The sequence below is a fragment of the Cervus canadensis genome, chromosome 13 (assembly GCF_019320065.1).
Source record: "Cervus canadensis isolate Bull #8, Minnesota chromosome 13, ASM1932006v1, whole genome shotgun sequence".
Taxonomy (NCBI): Eukaryota; Metazoa; Chordata; class Mammalia; order Artiodactyla; family Cervidae; genus Cervus; species Cervus canadensis.
The window spans coordinates 46,836,732-46,856,809 of record NC_057398.1 but is presented as its reverse complement, the minus strand read 5'-3'; the positions used below and the strand labels follow the sequence as shown (position 1 = coordinate 46,856,809).

Sequence of the window (20,078 nt, the reverse complement as noted above, 5' to 3'; positions counted from 1 at the left end):
GGAGAATGTCATGTGAACATGAAGATAAGCCTCTACAAGCCAAGGAGAAAGGCCTAAAACAGATTCTTCTCTCCTAGCCAACAGGAGGAACCAACTCTGCTAATACCCCAATTCTGTACTTCAAGCTTCCAGAACCGTGAGACAATAAATTTCTGTTATTTAAGACTCAGTCTGCAGTACTTTGTTGCAGCAGTTCTACCAAACTTTATATGCTTGCACACAAACATTGTTGTGAGAGATATGACATAAAGGTACTTCGTAAACTGTGAATTATTATGATTATTATTGTTTTAATCAGTAGTGTACACACTTCTGGTTCTATATTCTGCAGTGACACCTCCTCCTAACGGAACTGATCTCTGGGGCTAAAAGTTTAGACACGACCTCCTTGACCCACCATAGGGAACTGTTTTTTACAGAAGTCTGATCCTGCCTCCTCTCTGTAAAATGCCACGTGGAATGTGGCATGAATGTATTAAACTGCTAGGCATATCTAATCCCTTGTCCCTTGCCCCTGAACCCTTGTCTAGAGGAGAGGGTCTGCAGATTAGCAGCCGTGATGTGTCCACTTCTGCTGTTCCCCTACTTGCTTCCCAGACTGAAAGGAGAGGCAAGTAACAGACAGTCATCTGTCACATCTTCCTTCTCTTCAAAAGACAAAAACAAACAAAACAAATATATCTTGTTACTATGTATGTGAATGAGGCAAAGTAAGTTCTAATCTGGTCTGTTCATCTAAGAGAAAGGCTAATGTGCTAGAAAGAAGGTAATAATTAGAAAGTCCGCTTGGGAGCATTTATGAATGCAGAGGAAATAAAACTTCTTTGCAGGAAGACCTCCAGCTTAGCCTTCAAGTACCATTTATAGAAGGAGCTCATCTTAATAGCCAGCAGGTGTCTACCTGGAAGAAGACCGACGCCCCAACACACCTGGCTTCTCCTCCTCCAAAGAACTATGGTGGCGGAGGCGATCTGAAGAAAATACCCTGCTTCCCTGATACACGAAGGGGCCTGCCTCCACAGGCTAGCACAGGGCCTCCAGCCATTCCAGTCTCTTTGCATCCTCCGGCCCAATAAGGAGCCATCTCAATAAATATGTAAATACTGTGTAATTATTTTTAAATCAACAGTTATCTAAGTTTCAAAGCATGAGGCAAATACTGTTTCTCACTCTACCTTGGTAAAAGACAGTTTTTTTCATCTGTTTTGCATCTGAGGACATTCTGGCACAGAGAGGTTAAGTGCCCCTCGTGGTCCTCAAGGCCAGTCAGGTGGGACCACAGCCAGAGTGCCTTCTCCCATTCCCACAGTGAGGTCATCAGGCCATCTCTTTTCTCATTAAAGCATTATTTATTTTAATAGTGAACTCTTTGAATAGGCACAATAAAACACACTGAAAATTCATTTCTCCCCAGGGACATACAATCTGTCAATAAACTGAACTATTTCATGCTTCACAAAAGCAAGATAATACCAGTGGTTAAGATGGTTTATAAAGCACCTACATTTCATCTAGTTCCAGGTCACCAAATAAGACATACATATGAATTTTTTTAACTATTTGTAGTAAAAATATAAAAACAATGAGATATTTCAAGTTAGACTTGAATATCACATGTGCAAATTTTGACATAAATTGTGTTTAAAAACCAAAACACTAATACAATTTAGAAAATACTTCTCTGCCTTGGATAGAATAAAATAATAACAAAAATTCACTGGCATTTACCAATTAGTCTTACAAATGAAAAATCCTAAAGTTACCTGCTTTAGAAAAATTATTTACTCCAAATATCCCAGATGCTGTTGTGTAAAAATTGGGATAAGTACTCCTTTGGGGTTATAAGTCCCTTTCTTATTATAAGAGGTATCAAACAAGACTAACTCATCCTTTGGGTGGACTATCAGAGACTCTAAGAATCAACAGGTGGCTAGACCAGGTGATCAAAAAGGTCCTTTCCAACTGTTCAGTTCAGTTCAGTTCAGTCGCTCAGTCGTGTCTGACTCTGCAACCCCATGAATCGCAGCAGGCCAGGCCTCCCTGCCCATCACCAACTGTAAGTTTCCATAATTTGAAGCAATGGGAGAGTCAGCTTCTGGCAAGCTGTAATCCCCCCAGTCTACCCTCAGGCTGCAGTGGGGCAGGGAGAGTAGGGGCTCCAGTTACACTAATTGGTTTCACACCCTCCCTTTTCTCACCACCACGGCATTGCGTGTCCCTCCCCACCCCTAGTAGACAGAGGCAGTAAGTGTTGAAGCAACTGCCCCCTCAAGGTAATCTACAATTTATACCAAAAGGAACTTTTTAAAATTGTGTTGCAATAAGATTCCAGGAAAAGCTCTATCCTGGGTTGAGACATGGTTAAGATTTGGTTAGCATAATAAATATCCAATATCACATAAGCTTTATTAGGTCCAGAGACATTTCTAAAATCACATTTATAACAACATGTTAGTTTAAAGTATCACTTATTCTTACATTTCATGAAGCAATTCAAACTCTCAACATATCTTCAACAACAGACTTTCTAAGAGTTCAACTACTTTAGATACCTCAAGTAAGTGGAGTCATGAAGTACTGGTCTATTTTGTGACTAGAATTTTCACATAATATCTCCAAGCTTCATCCATGTTACAGTATTATGACAGGATTTCCTTCTTAAAATGTTAGTTTTCCTTAAATTAGATAACAGTATGGAAGAATCACTTTGATGTAATGTTGAGTAAAAAGGTAAAATATTCTGGTTGAATGTGAGTGATGGAAACAAGAGCAATCACACCTCTATTTTTTGAGCATCCAATTTTAATCAGCATGCATTTTTTAAAGAATGAAATTTTCATAATAACATGGGAACTGATTGTGATATAATTAGCTAAAAAAGCAAGGTTAAATTGTACATACTGAATTGTACTGTAAGATTACTATTATGCTAAAAACATGTATAGGAAAATAATACAGGAGGAAGTACACTAAGTTACTAATACTGCTTATATTAAGGTGACGGATTGGGGGTGTCACCAAGATGGCAGAGTAGGAAGACCCCATGCTCCCATCTTCCCATAGGGATATCCAAATCACAACTACTTATAAAGCAACTCTCTATGATAATAATTTGAAGACTATCAGGAAAGATTTTTCATTACTAAAGATATAAAGAAGTAATCGCAACAAGGGGGCTTCCGAGGTGGTGCTGGTGATAAAGAATCTGCCATAACAAGACAGGTAGGAGGACTGGAGACACTGGATTGCCAGGACCCACACTCCCAGGTGTATATATGACAAACCTAGACAGAGTATGAATCAAGGCAAATTGGAAGTGGTCAAACAGGAGATGACAAGAGTGAACGTCTACATTTTAGGAACCAGCAAACTAAAATGGACTGGAATGGGTGAATTTAACTCAGATGACCATTATATCTACTACTGTGGGCAAGAATCCCTTAGAAGAAATGGAGTAGCCATCATAGTCAACAAGAGTCCGAAATGCAGTACTTGGATGCAATCTCAAAAATGACAGAATGACCTCTGTTCATTTCCAAGGCAAACCATTCAATATCACAGTAATCCAAGTCTATGCCTTGAACAGTAACACTGAAGAAGCTGAAGCTGAACAGTTCTATAAAGACCTACAAAACCTTCCAGAACTAACACCCAAAAAAGATGTCCTTTCCATTACAGGGGACTGGAATGCAAAAGTAGGAAGTCAAGAGATACCTGAAGTAACAGGCAAATTTGGCCTTGGAGTACAGAATGAAGCGGGGCAAAGGCTGATACAGTTTTGCCAAGGGAACGCACTGGTCATAGCAAACACCCTCTTCCAACAACACAAGAGAACACTCTACACATGGACATCACCAGATGGTCAATACCAAAACCAGATTATATTCTTTGCAGCCAAAGATGGAGAAACTCTATACAGTCAGCAAAAACAAGACCAGGAGTTGACTGTGGCTCAGATCATGAACTCCTTATTGCCAAATTCAAACTTAAATTGAAGAAAGTAGAGAAAGCCACTAGACCATTCAGGTATGACCTAAATCAAATCCCTTATGATTATACAGTGGAAGTGAGAAATAGATTCAAGGGATTAGATCTGATAGACAGAGTACCTGAAGAACTATGGATGGAGGTTCATGACATTGTACAGGAGACAGGGGTCAAGACCATCCCCAAGAAAAAGAAATGCAAAAAGGCATAATGGCTGTCTGAGAAGGCCTTACAAATAGCTGTGAAAAGAAGAGAAGAGAAAGGCAAACGAGAAAAGGAAAGATATACCCATTAGAATGCAGAGTTCCAAAGAACAGCAAGGAGAGAAAAGAAAGTCTTCCTCAGCGATCAATGCAAAGAAAGAGAGGAAAGCAATAGAATGGGAAAGACTAGAGATCTCTTCAAGAGAATTAGAGATACCAAGGGAACATTTCATGTAAAGATGGGCACAAAAAAGGACAGAAATAATACGGACCTAACAGAAGCAGAAGATATTAAGGAGAGGTGGCAAGAATACACAGTTGAACTATACAAAAAAGATCTTCACGACCCAGATAATCACGATGGTGTGATCACTCACCTAGAGCCAGACATCCTGGAATGTGAAGTCAAGTGGGCCTTAGGAAGCATCACAATGAACAAAGCTAGTGGAGGTGATGGAATTCCAGTTGAGCTATTTCAAATCCTAAAAGATGATGCTGTCAAAGTGCTGTATTCAATATGCCAGCAAACTGGGAAAACTCAGCAGTGGCCACAGGACTGGAAAAGGTCAGTTTTCATTCTAACCCCAAAGAAAGGCAATCCGAAAGAATGCTCAAACTACTGCACAATTGTACTCATCTCACACGCTAGCATAGTAGTGCTCAAAATTCTCCAAGCGAGGCTTCTATAGTACATGAACTGTGAACTTCCAGATGTTCAAAGCTGGATTTAGAAAAGGCAGAGAAAGCAGATATCAAATTGCCAATATCCACTGGATCATCGAAAAAGCAAAAGAGCTCCAGAGAAACATCTATTTCTGTTTTATTGACTATACCAAAGCCTTTGACTGTGTGGATCACAATAAACTGTGGAAAATTCTGAAAGAGATGGGAATACCAGACCACTTGACCTGCCTCTTGAGAAATCTGTAGGCAGATCAGGAAGCAACAGTTAGAACTGAACATGGAACAACAGACTGGTTCCAAATCGGGAATGAAGTACGTCAAGGCTGTATACTGTCACCATGCTTATTTAACTTATATGCAGAGTACATCATGAGAAACCTTGGGCTGGATGAAGCACAAGCTGGAATCAAGATTGCCAGGAGAACTACCAATAACCTCAGATATGCAGATGACACCACCCTTATGGCAGAAAGTGAAGAAGAACTAAAGAGTCTCTTGATGAAAGTGAAAGACAGTGAAAAAGTTGGCTTAAAACTCAACATTCAGAAAACTAAGATCATGCCATCCGGTCCCATCACTTCATGGCAAATAGATGGGGGAACAGTGGAAACAGTGACAGACTCTATTTTTTTGGGCTCCAAAATCACTGCAGATGGTGACTGCAGTCGTGAAATTAAAAGACATTTGCTCCTTGGAAGAAAAATTATGATTAACCTAGACAGCATGTTAAAAAGCAGAGACATTACTTTGCCAACAAAGGTCCATCTAGTCAAAGCTATGGTTTTTCCAGTAGTCATATATGGATGTGAGAGTTGGACTATAAAGAAAGTTGAGCGCCAAAGAATTGATGCTTTTGAACTGTGTTGTTGGAGAAGACTCTTGAGAGGCCCTTGGACTGCAAGGAGATCCAACCAGTCCATCCTAAAGGAAATCAGTACTGAATATTCATTGGAAGGACTGATGATGAAGCTGAAACTCCAGTACTTTGGCCCCTGATGCGAAGAACTGATTCATTTGAAAAGACCCTGATGCTGGGAACAATTGAAGGCAGGAGGAGAAGGGGATGAGATAGGATGAGATGGTTGGATGGCATTACCAACTCAATGGACATGATTTTGTGTAAACTCCGGGAGTTGGTGATGGACAGGGAGCCTTGGCGTGCTGCAGTCCACGGGTTTGCAAAGAGTCAGACACAACTAAGCAACTGAACTGAACTGAACTGAGATAGAGTATTAAAAAGCAGAGACATTACTTTGCCAACAAAGGTCCATCTAGTCAAAGCTATGGTTTTTCCAGTAGTCATATACGTATGTGAGAGTTGGACCATAAAGAAGCTGAGCACCGAAGAACTGATGCTTTTGAACTGTGGTGCTGGAGAAGACTCTTGAGAGTCCCTTGGACAGCAAGCAGATTAAACCAGTCAATCATTAAAGGAAATCAACCCTGAATGTTCATTGGAAGGACTGATGCTAAAGCTGAAGCTCCAATACGTTGGCCACCTGATCCAAAGAGCTGACTCACTAGAAAGGACCCTGATGCTGGGGAAAATTGAAGGCAGGAGGAGAAGGGGACAATGGAGGATAAGATCATTGGATGGCATCACCAACTCAATGGACATGAGTTTGGGTAAACTCCAGGAGATGTCGAAGGACTGGGAAGCCTGGCATGCTGCAGCCCACAGGGTTGCAAAGAGTCAGACATGGCTGAAAGAGTGAACAACAACACTCCCAGGTAAGTCGCCCACAAACAGGAGGATAATCACAACTGCAGAGGTTCCCACCAAAGAGTAAGAGGTTCAAGCCCCACTTGGGCTTCCCAGTTCGGGGTCCTGCACCAGATGAGCCCCTAGCATGTCTGCCTTTGTGAACAGGAGAGCTGGAAGGCTATAGGAAACAGAGACTCCTCTCTTAAAAGGTGCACATAAAATCTCACACTCTGAATGCTAACTCAGAGGCAGTAGTCAGAAGGAGCCTAGGTCAGACCCACTTGCTAATCTTGGAGAGCCTCCCAGAGAGGCAGGAAGCAGCTGGACCTCCAAGGGATGAAGACACTGGTAGCAGCCTTTTCTGCAAGCTTCTTCTACCACAATGACACTAGCGCTGCCAAGCTCCATTTCAGAATCCTTCCACTAGCAAACCTCTGCTGGGGGCTTGTTCACCCACTAGTGGGCTGGCAGCAGCCCCTCCCTCACATGTTCTCCCCAGGCCACACGGACAGCTGCCGATGGACTCAGCCCTGCCCTCCAGTGGTCCAGCAGCAGTTGCACCCCCTCACCAGGCTCCTCGGTCAAACCACACAGGAAGCCTACCCCACCCTCCAGGAGGAGGCAGGGCCTTGCAACCAAGTGAATCAAGGGCCAGCCCCCTCACCAGCGTGCCCACAGCAGTCAGCCCTGCCACAATAGAAGGGCACACGCAGCCCACACAGGGGGCATAGAGCTCTGGTGATCAGAGGGGAGCTGCTGAGCCCCCTAGGACATCTGCATAAGGCTACTACTCCAGGATTGGGAAACAAAACTGACCCACTTAACACACAGAAATAAACAAAGAAAATCAGGCAAAATCAAGAGACTGTAACAAGAGACAGAGAAGGACATTACATAGTGGTAAAGGGATCAACCCGACAAGAAGATATAACAATTGTAAATATATACTGAACCCAGGAGCAGCTAAATATATAAAGCAAATATTAACAGACATAAACAGAGAAATCAACAGTAATACAATAATAATAGTAGGGAACATTAACACTCTACTTTCATTAACGGGCTTGCCAGCATTTAACATTTTCAGACTCAAACTTAAAGACATTCTAGTGGATGTGTAGTGGCACCTCATTATCCCCACTGACTAGAGATATTCATCATCTTTTTATGTGCTTATTGGCCACTGATACTTTTTCTTTCACGAAATGTCCATACAAACCTTTGGCTATTTTAAAAATTAGGTTGAAAGAGACATTCATATGGGCTTCCCTATGTAGCTCAGCTGGTAAAGAATCCACCTGCAATGCAGAAGACCCCAGTTCGATTCCTGGGTTGGGAAGAGCCCCTGGAGGAGGGCATGGCAAACCACTCCAATATTCTTTCCTGGAGAATCCCCTAAATAGAGGAGCCTGGCGGGCTACAGTCCATGAAGTGGCAAAAAGTCGGATACGACTGAGCGACTAAGCACAGCACAGATATTCATATATTATCAAATGAACTATACAATATCAAATAAATTATCTTTCAAATATTTTCCCCCAATCCATGACTCGCATTTGTTTATTTCTACTTTTGGCTGTGCTGGGTCTTCATTGCTGCCTGTGGGCTTTCTCTAGTTGCGGCGAGCAAGGGCTACTCTTTGTTGTGGTGTGCAGGCTTCTCATTGTAGTGGCTTCTCTTGTTTCAGAGCATGGGCTCTACGGCGCATGGGTTTCAATGGTTGTGGCTCAAGGGGTCTAGAGCTTGGGCTCAGGAGTTGTGGCACACAGGCTTAGTTGCTCAGCAGCATGTGGAATCTTTTTCAGACGAGGGATTGAACTAGTGGCCCCTGTATTACAAGCCGGACTCTTAACCACTGGACCACCAGTGAAGCCCTGTATGTTTTTAGCTCCACCCTTTGATGGGCAAAAGTTTTTAGTATTGATGAAATCAATCATTGTTGTTCCTTTATGGTTCATGCTTTCTTGTCTCTTTGTTTAAGAAATCTTTGGCTAACCCAACATCACAAAGTTTTCCCTATGTTTTCTTCTAGAAGTTTTATAGATTTAGCTCTCATGTTCAGTTCTATGATCCATTTCAAGTTAATTTTTGTGTATGGAGTAAAAGAATGTTGCAAAGAGTGTTGCTTCTTTCTATTCAGATAACCATTTGCTCAAATGCTATTTATTGAAATGATTATCCTTTTCTCATTGAATGATGTTGGCACCTATGTCAAAGATATGTGTGGTTCTATTAATTCTCTAGTCAGTTCCACTGATCTATATGTGTACCAGTGTACAAAATATCACACTGTGCATGATACCACACAATATGTGTACAAATATAATACTCAAGATTATTGAAGCTTCATAGTAAATCTGCAATCAGTTCAGTTCAGTGACTCAGTCGTGTCCGACTCTTTGTGACCCCATGAACTGCAGCACGCCAGGCCTCCCTGTCCATCACCAACTCCCAGAGTCCACCCAAACTCATGTCCATTGAGTTGGTGATGCCATCCAACCATCTCATCCTCTGTTGTCCCCTTCTTCTCCTGCCCTCAATCCTTCCCAGCATCAGGGTCTTTTCAAATGAGTCCATTCTTCACATCAGGTGGCCAAAGTATTGGAGTTTCAGCTTCATCATCAGTCCTTCCAATGAACACCCAGGACTGATCTCCTTTAGGATGGACTGGTTGGATCTCCTTGCAGTCCAAGGAACTCTCAAGAGTCTTCTCCAACACCACAGCTCAAAAGCATCAATTCTTCGGCACTCAGCTTTCTTTATAGTCCAACTCTCACATCCATACATGACCACTGGAAAAACCATAGCTTTGACTAGATGGACCTTTGTTGGCAAAGTAATGTCTCTGCTTTTCAATAGGCTATCTAGGTTGGTCATAACTTTCCTTCCAAGGAGTAAGCGTCTTTTAATTTCATGGTTGCAATCACCATCTGCAGTGATTTTGGAGCCCCAAAAAATAAAGTCAGCCACTGTTTCCACTGTTTCCCCATCTATTTGCCATGAAGTGATGGGACCGGATGGCATGATCTTAGTTTCCTGAATGTTGAACTTTAAGCCAACTTTTTCACTCTCCTCTTTCACTTTCATCAAGAGTCTCTTTAGTTCTTCTTCACTTTCTGCCATAAGGGTGGTGTCATCTGCACATGAGGTGGTATAAATCCATCTTTGTCCTTTTTGTCAAAATTATTTTGGTTGTTCAAGGTCGTTCATGTTTCCATTCAAATTTTAGAATCAGTTTGTACATTCCTTCAGAAAATTTTGCTATGATTGGTTGAAAATGTGTTGAATCTAGAGATCAATCTGAGAAGAACTAACATCTTAAAAATATTGAGCTTTCTAATTCACAAACATGTATATCTATTTATTTAGATCTTAATTTCCCTGTACAATGTTTGCTGCTTTTAGTATATAAGTCTCATCTATCTTTTGTTAACTTTATTATTTCACTTTTTAGGCTATTATAAATGGAACTGATTACTTAATTTTTCTAATTGTTAACTTATAGTTTATAGACATATAATTAATTTTGTATGTTGACTTTTTAGCCTGTAACTTGGCTAACTTCATATATTAGTTCTAATGACTTTTCGGTAAATTTCTTAGGATCTTCTACATGCACAATCATGTTGCTTGAAACAGTTTTACTTTTTATTATCCAAACTGTGTATTTTTGGTTATTATTTCTTGCCTTGTTGCACTAGCTAAGATTTCAAGTACAAAGATGAATAGGAGTGATGAACATAGACATTCCTGATTTTAGGTAGAAAGCACTGAGTTCTCACCAATGAGTAAGATGTTAGCCTTAGGGCTTTTTGTAGATGTCCTTAGCCAGGTAAAGAAGTTTCCTTTTCTTCTTATATTGCTGGATATTTTTATCTTCAATGAGTGTAGAATTTTTTCAATGTTTTCTCTGTATTTATTCAAACAATTATATCATTTATCTACTTTGTTCTATTAATGTAGTAAATTACATTGATTAATATTAAGCTAACCTTAAATTTCTGGTATAAATGGCACTTGCTCTAGATGCATTATCCTTTTTAACATATTGTTGAAATTAATTTGATAAAATTTTGTTAAGGATTTTTTTGCATCTATGTTAATAAAGTCCATAGTTTTATTTCTTGTAATATGATTGTTTGGTTTTGGTATCAAGAGTAATACTAGCCTCAGAAAATGAGCTGAAATAGTGTTCTTTCCTGTAATATTTTCAGAAAGATTTCTGTATAGAATTGGTACTCCTTCTTCCATAAATGTTAGAGCAAATTCACCAGTGAATTCATCTGAATTTCTAGTTTTCTTTGTGGGAAAATTTTTAATTATAAATTTAATTTTGGTAATTGATATGGGACTATTCAAATTCTCCAGTTTTTGTTGAGTCAGTTTTGGTTATCTGTCTCTCAGGGGATTTATCCATTTATCTAAGTTGTCAGATTCATTGGCATACAGTTTTTGATAATGTTTCCTTATTATTTGAAGGATAATGAAAACCCATTCTTCATCTTAAAGATTTTTTTATACAGAAGCCACTCTTTAATTTCTGTTTCAAGAAGTGACTATAGCTCTAGTACTATTAAGAACTGGTAGAAGGGAAATTTCATAATTAAATAAAAGATAATTTAAAACATTTTTTATTGAAATGTAGTTGATTTACAATGTTGTGCTAGTTTCAGGTATACAGCAAAGTGATTGTTTTATATTTATATATAGATATACATGTTTATATATATATTCTTCTTCAGATTCTTCTCCATTATAGGCTATTACAAGATATTGAATACAGTTCTCTTTAATCTTGATATTGGTAATTTGTATCTCAATGTACTTAGCTGTAAGTTTATCAACTGTATTTGAACAGATTCATATTTTTTTTCAGTGATTTTTCTCTGTCCATTTTCTATTTCACTGATTTCTGCTCTTTATAATTTCCTTCCCTCTATTTATATTGTGTGTATGTTGGTCTTGTTTTTCTAGTTTCTTTTTTTTTTTTTTTTTTAATTAAAATATTTTATTCAATCCTAGAAGTTCGTTTTTTCTTACAATTTTAACAGAAATCCACACCTTTTTTTGTCAGTCCCTACAAGTACTGAGAGCCCTGACACTGAGCCGGGGGACCTAATGGAGAACTGGGCTCGGTGTCTGACCTCAAGCTTCCTTCCTGGCGGTTACTTGGGTGCCAGTGCTAAGAAAGGGCCCCATCTAACAGCCCAGCCCTCATTTTGCCTTGTCTTTCATCACATTTGAGGACATTCTAAGACAATTGAGTCATTTACCCCTTGTACCCAAGAAAAGATCGCCCCCAACAAAATCTTTTCTAACCCAATTAAAACGCTGCTGCCGATAAGGTCTGTGGCCAGGCCAGGGAGGGAGACGGATGCTTGTTGGCACGTTCAAACCCTGCGGCAGCTCCTGGCCCTGGTTGATCAAGTTAAGTGGGGTCTGGCTGCAGGTGTGCGGGGGCAGGGTGGGGTGACGTCACAGCCCGAGGTTCCAGAAGCTGCCAGAGACCCCAGATCCCCGTCCTGTGCTCTGACGGGAAGGAGGGCAGCCGGGTAGAGGCCCACACGAGCTCGCACAGGCGCTCGGTCTGGTGGGCCAAGGAAGCCTAGTTTCTTAAGATGAGAATTTAGATAATTATTTGCAGATTTTTTTGTCTTTTCTAATATAAACACTTAAAGTGGTAAACTGTCCTCTAAGTGATGTTTTACCTGCATCCCACAAAGTTTGACATGTTGCATCTTCCCTATCACTCAGGACAAAATGTTTTCTAATTTTCCTTGAGATTTCTTCTTTGATTCATGAATTATTTAGAAGTATGTTGCTTATGGGGAGAGGGGAGGAGAGGTGAGATGTATGGAAAGAATAACATGGAAACATACATTACTATATGTAAAATACATAGCCAACAGGAATTTGCTCTATGGCTCAGGAAACTCAAACAGGGGCTTTGTATCAACCTAGAGAGGTGGGATGAGGAGGGAGATGGGAGAGAGTTTCAAAAAGGAGGGGATATATTTATACCTATCAGTGATTTGTGTTGAGGTTTGAAAGCAACAAAATTCTGTAAAGCAATTATCCCTCAATAAAAAAATAAATAAAATTTTTAAAAAAGAAGTATAATTCCAAGTACTTGAGGATTTCCTAATGATCTTATTCTCAATTGCTCTCTATTTAATTCATTTTTTTTGGTATTAAAAATCTACTAAGACTTGTTTTGTGGCCTAATACTTAAACTATCTTAATGAACACTCCATGTACACATGGAAAGAACATGTATATTGCAGTTGTTCAGGGTAGTATTCTATAAATACTAATTAGGTTGGAGTGGTTGATGGTATTGTTCATATATTCTATATCTCTGCTAATATTTTATATGGCTATTCTATCAGTTACTTAGAGCAGTTTACTGTAATCGTCATCTGTGATTATGGAATTGTCTGTTTTTCCTTCTAATCTGTCTATGTTTGCTTTATGTATATTAAAGTTCTATTATTAGGTGCACACACACTTTTGATTTTTAGACTTTCCTCATGACTTGACCTTTTTAAAAATCACTGTGCAATGTAATAATCTCACCAGCATTGATATTATTTTCCAAACATCTTTTAGTTCTCTTTTGTAATTACTTTAAATTCTCCATAAGTACACTTAGGTTTGAACTTTTTTGTTTGTTTGTTTGTTGTTTTCCATTTATTTTTATTAGTTGGAGGCTAATTACTTTACAATATTGTAGTGGTTTTTGTCATACACTGACATGAATCAGCCGTGGATTTACAAGTATTCCCCACCCCGATCCCCCCTCCCACCTCCCTTAGGTTTGAACTGTAAAGGATGTAGACCACTAAGTATCCTTTCCACTTGTACTGAAACGTCATTATCTCCTCCCAGCCCTTGCACACTGAAGATCCCAGGCAGCTCTGACTTAACATCAAAGGAAAAATTGTTCAGTAATCTGTATGTTGATAAGATTTTCATTAACCTTTCTCATTTTTGCTGGGTTTGTGACATTCCAAACAGGCAGAGATTATGTGGGACCAGTGGTTAACTACAGAATATTAAGTAGAGGGATCAATGTTGAGTGATTTTTTAAAATGATCTAGTTCAAGAGAAACACTGGATTTCAAATTCATCTCCAGGAAGTGGAGAACTGAAAGTTAGTATGAATCTACAATAAAATTCAAGTAAATGACGATTAGAGAACCAAACACAGACTTCAATTTTTTATAGAAGAATTTTAAAGTATAGTCACTATTTCATTTCAGAACAAATGAGGCAGAAACAGTTTCAGTTCTGAAACTACTACAGAGCATTTAGTGATAGGACATCTACCTCTAGACGTTCACTATTATGTAGCTTTGTATGTATGTATGTATCAAATATCTGTGTGCTTTTTTTCCTCTCAATTATTTGGGAAACTTCAAAAAGGACAGTCACATGCAAACCTTTTCAAGCATATTGCTAGAATGCAATGTGAATAAACTGCGTTGTGAATAAGTACAGAAAAACATTTATATAGAGCTTAGATAGCTCAGTGATCTTTATGAGATCATAACTGTTCTAAATATCTGTAATTTTCAAAAGTCGTGTCAATGTACCTAAGAAAACGGTAAAGACAAAATAAAACATTGGGACCTGAACACCTACTGTGGCTAACTAACTGCCCAAACCTGTGAGGGTGTTTTGGTAGCAAGTCATCTACAGAGCAAGCAAATCCAAATATGCAGAGTGCCCACCAAGTAACAGCTGATTCCTTACAGTTATTAAATTTAATACTCATAAAACACCATGGTATTGTTGCATTTCTTTTGCATGTGAAACCAGACTTTGAAAGATTAAGTAGCTCACCAAAGGTAACACAGCTGTAAGCAGTAGTTATGGGATCTGAACCTCAATCTCTCAACACTAGATGTAGTATTTGTTCTACTTTGCAAAAGAAGCCTATATATAGATCAGGAGTTGGCAAACCTTTTCTGTAAAAGGCCAGAACCTTTAAGCTTTGCAAATCATATGGTCTCTTAAATCCACTCTTGTAGTAAGTAAGTAGCTATAGATAATATGTAACTAAATGAGTCTTACCCTGTTGATGCGGAAGATTGAAGGCAAAAGGAAAAAGGGGCAGTGGAGGATAAGATGGTTAGATAGTATCACTGACTTCATGGACATGAATCTGAGCAAACTCCAGGAGCTAGGGGGGGACAGAGGAGCCTGGCGTGCTACAGTCCATGGGGTTGCAAAGAGTTGGACGTGACTTAGCAACTGAACAACAACAACAAAATGAGTCTAGCTATGTTACAATAAAACTTTACAAAAGTAGGTTGTGGACTGGATTTGGCCCAGGAGTTGTGGTTTGCTGATCCCTGCTATAGATTAAAACATACAAGCAAACCATAAAAGAATTAGGTTCTAAAGTTTCAGAGGTATTTTTCATTACTGCTCCACTTAGTCTACTCAATTACAAACCATAATTGTGATTTCACTGTAAATTCATCTTCCAGTTCTAGCTCTTCTACAGTGCCAACTTTCCTCTCCCCAGTACAAATTCTAGCTTTGATGATAGTCACTTTAAGGGAGTGATCAACACTTTTTGTTAGTGAGGACCAGTGCAGGAGATGGTTTTTCCCGCTACTCAGTAAAAATGACTTTGCTGGATCCCAAAATGGAAAACTGTTTCCTGCTTTACTGAATATTTTTAAATGCTAATAAAAAATTGGTACTTGGTTTTAGTTATCAAGATGGTAATGCGAATGAACTTATGGACAAAACAGAAACAGACTCACAGAGTTAGAAAACAAACATCGTTACTAAAGAGGAAATGTGGGGGAAGGATAAATTAGGAGTTTATGATTAACATATCCTCACTACTATGTATAAAACAGACAATAAACAAGTTTCCTGTGCTACTGCATAGCACAGGAAACTCTACTCAAGATTCTGTAACAACCTATATAGGAAAAGAATCTGAAAAAGAATGTATATATGTATGTGTACAACAATCACTTGCTGTATACCTAAAACTAACAACATTGTAGATAAACTATATTCCAATACAAAATAATTAAATTTTAAAATTGTTAATGTGGAGCAACAGTCATCTTTCCAATCTATGTACTTCAGGATTCAAAATTTGTCTTCTTATACATTATTTCATTTATCTTTGAAGCAAATTCTGAAGTAAGTATTATTATGGAGAAACTGATGCAGAGGTTAAGCGACTCACCCAGAGTCACTTCCTTCCCAAAGAAGCAAGTACTATGCTGGGTGCAAGGAATAAGGAGATAAATAAAATCATACATGCTTGCCTTTGTCCCTATCCTCTTTGTTGATACTTGGCCTCCACCAAAATCCACATACCTAATAAACAAGTTTGAAAAGAGTTTTCTAGTGACTGCCCAGGTAGTTTTTTTCCCTCCAGGCCTCTGCTTTGTTGAACTGAAAGTTGTACTTGAAATTTGATCAGATACTTTTCTGGAAAACCAAACAAGGCGTGAAGCTCTCTGGTTTTGGGCTTCTCATCACCGTTTATAAGATAATTCCCTCCAGCAACTCATCTACACTATTACAAATAAGCATTTTCAAAATTCAATGTCAAGTGAGTTATTATTTTATTCACTACTAATTGTGAAAGTTAGTTTTATTTCCTCAGATATATTCTGTACAGTCTTTACTCTTTCTACTCCCTGTAAACTGACATTATTTACTATATTCATCTGTCAATTTTCATTCTGCATACAGTCAGTCCCCTGTGTCTACTGGCCTTTCTTCAACTAATTACAAAGAGTGTAATGTCTAAAGTGAGGTCCTTACTTGAGCCATCGCATTACTTGGTCATAAACATTTCTTTAAGATCTGATATCAATTCTTCCAGATCCTGTTGATTTGCTAATTCACATAGCTGTCCTAGGGCTTCCCTGGTGGCTCAGCGGTAAAGAATCCACCTGCAATGCAGGAGTCACGGTTTTGATTCCTGGGTCAGAAAGATCCCCTGGAGGAGGGCATGGCAACCCACTCAAGTATTCTTGCCTGGAGAATCCCATGGACAGAGCCAGGCGGGCTACAGCCCATGGCGTCGCAAAGCGTCAGACACGACTAAAGTGACTTAGCATGCATGCACGTTCATAGCTGTCCTAATGTCTTCACTAAGTACATCTGGTAATTTAGGGCATTTTTCACTTCAGGTAAGGATTGGCTTTTTTTAATTACAAGAAGATAGAGCCACGCAAAGAGTCATTCCATTTCATTCAGCCATGAATAAAAGTTTCTTCGCCTACTTACCTCTGCAATCAGATCATGTAGCTCTCCTTCACTAGGGCAGCATCCTAATGACCTGATAATTGTTCCGACCTCTCTGTGGGGAAAAAAGCAGTCAATTGTTTTAGAATATAAACTCTGAAAAAACAAGCACTATGTTTCTCTAAATTATTTCACAGCAGGTGTAGCACAGCAAAAAAAGTCATGTAATAAACATTGCCTCAAGAGGATGGAAGATACTTTCTGAGGAAAGGAAAAGGCAGACTAGTGAACCCAAGAGAGAAGAAAGAAGTGTTTGTGTTGACTGGCAAGCGCAAACCCTGCCACTTCCTAACTGGTTTTAAGTGTTAGTTAATTCTTTTGAGCCACAGTTTCCACATCTGTAAAATGAGGATGATAATGTCTAAGGAGGTGAAGTCTAGAGGCAGGGTACCTAAAAGTAGAACCTCTAGTGGCAGACTATTGTTGTTTAGTCGCTCAGTCAGGTCCAACTTTTTTGAGACCCCATGGGCCATAGCCCACCAGGCTCCTATATCCTGGGATTTCCCAGGCAAGAATACTGGAGCGAGCTGCCATTTCCTTCTCCTGGAGATCTTCCCAACCCAGGGATCAAACCCTCGCCTCTTGAATCTCTTCCTTTGCAGGCAGATTCTTTACTGCTGAGCCACTGGGGAAGCCATTGGCAGACTGCTAGGGTTCCAACTCCAGCCCTGTAATTTGCTAGACTGGGCAGGTTAATCTGCATGCATAAGCCTACCTGGCAGGTGAAACACAAGATTCTTCCTTGAAATACTCAGAACTGGGCTGAGAATACTCTAATGGCCAAATAATATGAGATACCATAACATAAAGCACAGCACTTGACAGAGTAGACACTCAATAAATATTAGTTATTCCTCACCTCCTCCCCCATAGGAATGTAATTCAATTTATCAATAATCTAAGAAAAGTATAAGCTATATTCAGTACTCCCTGGATGCTCAGACAGGGGATTTATAATAGACTATTAAATGTTTTCATTTAAAATGGTTAAAAAGTTGTGATATTTTGAAAGTTAATTTGTTCAACTTAACTAAATGTTAATGTTAACTAATGTTAGCAACTTAACTAATGTTCACTTAACTAGAATATTTAACTTCTTTACCATTCTGGCTAATATCTGTGGTATTATATTTACTCTCTATTTTACAGAGAAAACATTTTAAATAAGAATTTTTAAGTTCTTCACTTCAGGAGGCTGAAGGATGAGTATCAGGAGAAAAACCTGAAGTCAATAACTGTGGAATATAGGATTCCTGGTGTTCACTGACTGATTTGAGGGCCAACTAAACATGTAATGTCTTTGTGTCAACTCTATTTCGTACCTCCCTGGGCTCCTTAGTCTCACTGCTTTTCATGCCCACGTGCCTCACTAAGGCAGGATCTGAACATGATGCTGTTACTAGAGACTAAAAATGTTTTATGAAATTATACTTTCTCTCAAGAAGCAGCTAAAGATGACCAATGAAACTGGCTAACACCAATGTAGTAATACTCTTGTAACATCAGACTGGGTATTGCATATGTTAGAACAAATAGTTAATGAGGCAGGGACAAAAAATATATAATTTGATAAACAGTCATGGATTTATCTCCTCCATAACCTTCTAGGCCTTCTGTTCTGTGAATCAGAGAACTGCTTCAACTCCAGACTCAGAAGGATAAGAATAAAGGCTGCCTTAACTCACAGAAACAAAGGGAAGGCAGGGAAGTGAGGAGGGTACTGTTTGTATGCCCCTGCTGGTTAGAAATCTTGGGGAGGTGCACTGGGGGAAAAAAAGAGAAATGTCAGGCCTGCACCATGCAATACAGAAGCTACTACCTCCACCTGGCTATAGAGCACTGGAAATGTGACTAGTCCAGATTAAAATGGGCTCTAAGTGAAACATATATATGGATTTCAAAAACTAGTATTAAAAAAATGTAAAACATCCATTAATAATTTTTAATTGATTACATGTTGAAATCATATTTTAGACATATTGGTTAAATAAAACATATTGTTTTACCTGTTTCTCTTTTACTTTTTAAAAATACTACTACTAGAAAAATTTAAATTATATATGCAATCCTTCTTTTGATGGTTATTTTCTAAGGAATAGCTGCCATTATGATGCACTTTGTGAAGACAGGTACAATACATAAACAGAAAATTAGGATTGCATTGTGCTGTGTCAGCAATGTAATTTATCCCCCCTGTGCCACTATGAGAAACTTTCAACCTTATTCATTTATTTACTTATTTACTGGCCACATGTCAAAGCATGCAGAATCTTAGTTTCCTGACCAGGGGTCGAACCCGTGCCCCCTGCAGTGGAAGCACAGAGTCTTAAGCACTGGACCTCCAGGGAATTCCCTCAACCATATTTAAATGAAGTCCTGGGTTGCTGACCCAGGTCTCACGTCTTCTGCCAATATCCAAGAAACAGTAACAGGCTAACTTACTAGCTTTCGAAGGGGATAAAATCTAAGGGTAGACTTGACATGTATAAAGATGCATAGGAGAAAATCTGGGCTGGAAACAGATCTGGTAACAAAGCCACGGGAGCAGAAGAGCGCCTGTACGAAGAGTGCCCTGGCTGGAAGAGATGACGACCCAGGAAGAGCTCACAGGAGTCTCCCCACTGACACAATGGTCCACGGATGAGGAATCTGCACTAGACTCAGAGAAGAGGAGCCAGGAAATAAGCTGAAATTCAGGACAGGGTGATGTCATGGAAACTAAGGAAAGAGATGAAAAAAATTGAGTCATCTTCAGTGTTAAATGCTGCTGAAAGGTCAAGGAAGATAAGTTCTGAAAAATGTCCACTGTAATTAGTAAAGAAGGAGATAGTTCTGATTTTGGACCAAGGATATTTCCACTTGAAGGCTGAGGAGAAATCAGGTGGATGGATCTGTGCAGTGAAGGGGAAGAACTGATGTCTGGAGGGGGGACATGGTATCAAGGGAGATTTTTTATTTTTTAAGACCAGAAAGACGCGAGCATGTTTAAATACCAATGGGAATGGACCAGGGTTAAATAGAAGACTGATTTGGGCACCATCAGCTGAACAGATGGGCTTCCCGAGGAGGTGGGAAGGGCTGGGGCGGGCGTTTAGTGCTATATCCACATGGCCATCTCACCTGAAGACCTGCCACCAGCAAGCTGCTTCCTATAAGAAGGCGGTAGATTCCTCCTTGCAGTCTTAGAATATTTTACTCTGTCCCTCTTT

At 39.4% G+C, this 20,078-nt stretch overlaps 1 protein-coding gene across 3 annotated transcripts in view; it reads right to left on the bottom strand.

The window, feature by feature from the left end:
• Positions 1 to 20,078, bottom strand: part of EFCAB2 (EF-hand calcium binding domain 2) — a 129,862-nt gene that overhangs the window by 38,792 nt on the left and 70,992 nt on the right. For all 3 annotated transcript variants that reach the window (XM_043485488.1, XM_043485490.1, XM_043485489.1), the window contains exon 3: positions 16,852 to 16,924. In XM_043485488.1, coding sequence (XP_043341423.1) covers positions 16,852 to 16,924 — 73 coding nt within the window. The remainder of the gene's footprint in view (positions 1 to 16,851; positions 16,925 to 20,078) is intronic.